Below are 2516 nucleotides of genomic sequence, written 5' to 3'. Positions count from 1 at the left end.
AAAAAAACTTGGAAGTCGTCCACCAAGAGATACGAAATATGAAGAACTTTGAGGTACGACAAATACCTCTATCTGAAAACAACAAAGTTGATGCCCTGTCAAAATTGGTCATTTCAGCAACCTGCGGCAGCCGTTATGGATCGGATATTCACCTAGATGAACGACATAATCAAATTCAAAATGAATGGAGTTCTCCCAGAAGATCATAAATAAGCGGCAAAGCTTCAAAAGAGGAGTTCCTGGTTTGAAATGTGGAACGGAACCCTACACAACAAATCCTTCTCACGTCCCCTCTTACGATGTGTGACGTCAGAAAGAGGATAGAAAGTCTTCAAAGATCTGCACTAGGGGTTGTGTAGCTCTCACATAGGGGGCAGAGTCATGGCAGAAAAATTCCTTAGGACTGGGTACTACTGGCCCACCTTAAAAGAAGACGCGCTTAGTCTAGTAAAAAGATGCGACAAGTTTCAGCAGTTTGCTCACCTAATCCGAAGACCAGCTCTGCTTTTGACCCCTATCACTAGTCCAATACCATTCGCCAAGTGGGGAATGGATCTGCTAGGACCTTACACAACAGCATCTAGTGGTTTACGATATGTCATAGTAGCCATGGACTACTTTACCAAATGGGTAGAGGCAAAAGCATTAAAAAACATCAAGACGCAACATGTCAGACATTCATTTGGAAAAACGTTAATTATTACTCGTTTTGGTATCCGCAGTCGATCGTCTTTGATAACCGGCCGCAATTTCAGACGCCCAAGTTAGAGGAATGGTTGGTTGACCACGTCATCACGCCCTATTTTGCATCCGTTGGTTGTCCACAAGCCAATGGACAAGTAGAAGCATTTAATAAAATAATTTATGAAGGGATGAAGAAGAAGATATATGATGCCAAAGGTTTGTGGGCAGAAGAGTTGCCAAATGTTCTCTGGTCAATCCAAACGACAACAAAAAATTCAACAGGGGACACAACATTTTTACTAGCTTACAATGCAGAAGTCGTGTTACCCATAGAAATGTGCGAATCCACTCTACGCGTAATGTTGTTTGACAAAAATGCTAAATTGATGAAGGCCGCTCTAGATTTCCTACCAGAAACTCGGGGAAACGCTGCTTTAAGACAACAATTGTACAAACTGCGCATATCTAGGGAATATAACAAAAAGGTCTCTAGGAATATTCTGAAAGTTGGAGATTATGTACTAAGGAAAATGGAGGTCGTTGGACGTGCCAATGAACAAGGAAAGCTCACTCCAACTTGGGAAGGCCCATATGAGATTTATGATGAAGTCCGTGATGGCACCTAACGTATTCAGGACATGCTGGGGTGTCCCATCTTACGTACTTGGAATGTAGACAATCTAAAGAAGTACTATTTTTATTTGAGCATTATAGCTACCCAGTTTCTTGTTTTCTTTAGTATACAAAAACAAAAGACGCCAGTTAAAGGCGCATCATGTAGTACGACTTACAGTTATCAATGAAATTTTCTTATAAACTTGCATGTCGTCATTACATGAGTCTAAACACGGCCTGAAAAGTGGCCCCATAAATTGCTTCATTCTTCCTTGATTGAAGAAAAGTCTAATCGTTTGAAGGCCCGAGAAGTGGCCCAGATTAGCATCCTCACTAGACTGATCACCTAGAACACAAAGGTATCCTTGGAAGAACTATATGCTAAAAATAGTATCGACGCTTCCAACACGATAAAATGTATTGGGTAATCATTGTCCGTCCCTGCCTAGGGGCAATCATATTGATTGTATGGTGTCAATCAGAATTTTATAGACAGACATGGCGAAATAATAAAGCATGAATAAACATCCAATCATATTGATTGATTATCAAAAGTTGAAATTAGTATTCCACTAAAGGAAAATTCGGTCACACAATCAGTGATAAACACCGCTATACACAAAAGATATGGTCCCAAAGATGAAGTCTAACTCAATACACAAAAGTATGATGACAAAAGAAAGACGTCTTGTAATTGAGCAAAAGATGTGGTTACACCAATGATGGCAATCATCTCGTCTTTCTAGAACATGGCATGTTTAACCATTCAGTCTTCTTCAAGGATGAACTATGGTGGAGGACGTCCTTCTCTTTGAGCTCTCTCCACCTCCATGTGGTGGTTAATCTTCCTTTCATAACAGTGGGAAGGACGCTCTGCAAATTCCTTCTTCCACGCCAGCTCAACTCCCCCCTTGATCGATTTCTTCCACATAGAATAAGATTGGGCGTGCACCACCTTCGAGCTGATCGCCTCCCTCTGAGCCTTATCAAGTAAAGACTCCAACAACTAAAATTTCTCATTCAGTTTCCGTAACTCCTCTTCCTTTCCTTTGCGCTTCTTTGCAAGGTCGTCCATCTCGTTGAAGTTTTCGTTGATCTGTTGAAGACACCTTGTGTTGTCAGCACAAAGAGTAATTATGGAGGCGGCTTGGGAGTTGAGCGTATTCTGCATATCCAAACGAAGTTTCTCAAAGGTGACCAGATGTTGAAGGGCGACC

General features: G+C 41.3%; 1 protein-coding gene across 1 annotated transcript; it reads left to right on the top strand.

The window, feature by feature from the left end:
* Positions 1–381: 381 nt before the first annotated feature.
* Positions 382–1310, top strand: LOC110802451 (uncharacterized). The gene is made up of 2 exons (XM_022007885.1): positions 382–630; positions 723–1310. Exons 1-2 carry the CDS (start codon positions 382–384, stop codon positions 1308–1310), a joined length of 837 nt encoding a protein of 278 aa, XP_021863577.1.
* The last annotated feature ends 1206 nt before the right edge of the window (positions 1311–2516 follow it).

Source organism: Spinacia oleracea, chromosome 6 (genome assembly GCF_020520425.1).
Source record: "Spinacia oleracea cultivar Varoflay chromosome 6, BTI_SOV_V1, whole genome shotgun sequence".
NCBI lineage: Eukaryota > Viridiplantae > Streptophyta > Magnoliopsida > Caryophyllales > Amaranthaceae > Spinacia > Spinacia oleracea.
Note: the sequence above shows the minus strand (reverse complement) of the source record. Positions and strands in the feature narration are given on the sequence as shown.

What these genes read in the sequence shown, in the direction of transcription:
- LOC110802451 (XM_022007885.1), top strand. Translation starts at nt 382, where the DNA reads ATGGCAGAAAAATTCCTTAGGACTGGGTACTACTGGCCCACCTTAAAA. An exon ending in TGGACTACTTTACCAAATGG is followed by an intron (nt 631 to 722) that starts GTAGAGGCAAAA and finishes TGGTATCCGCAG; the next exon opens with TCGATCGTCTTTGATAACCG.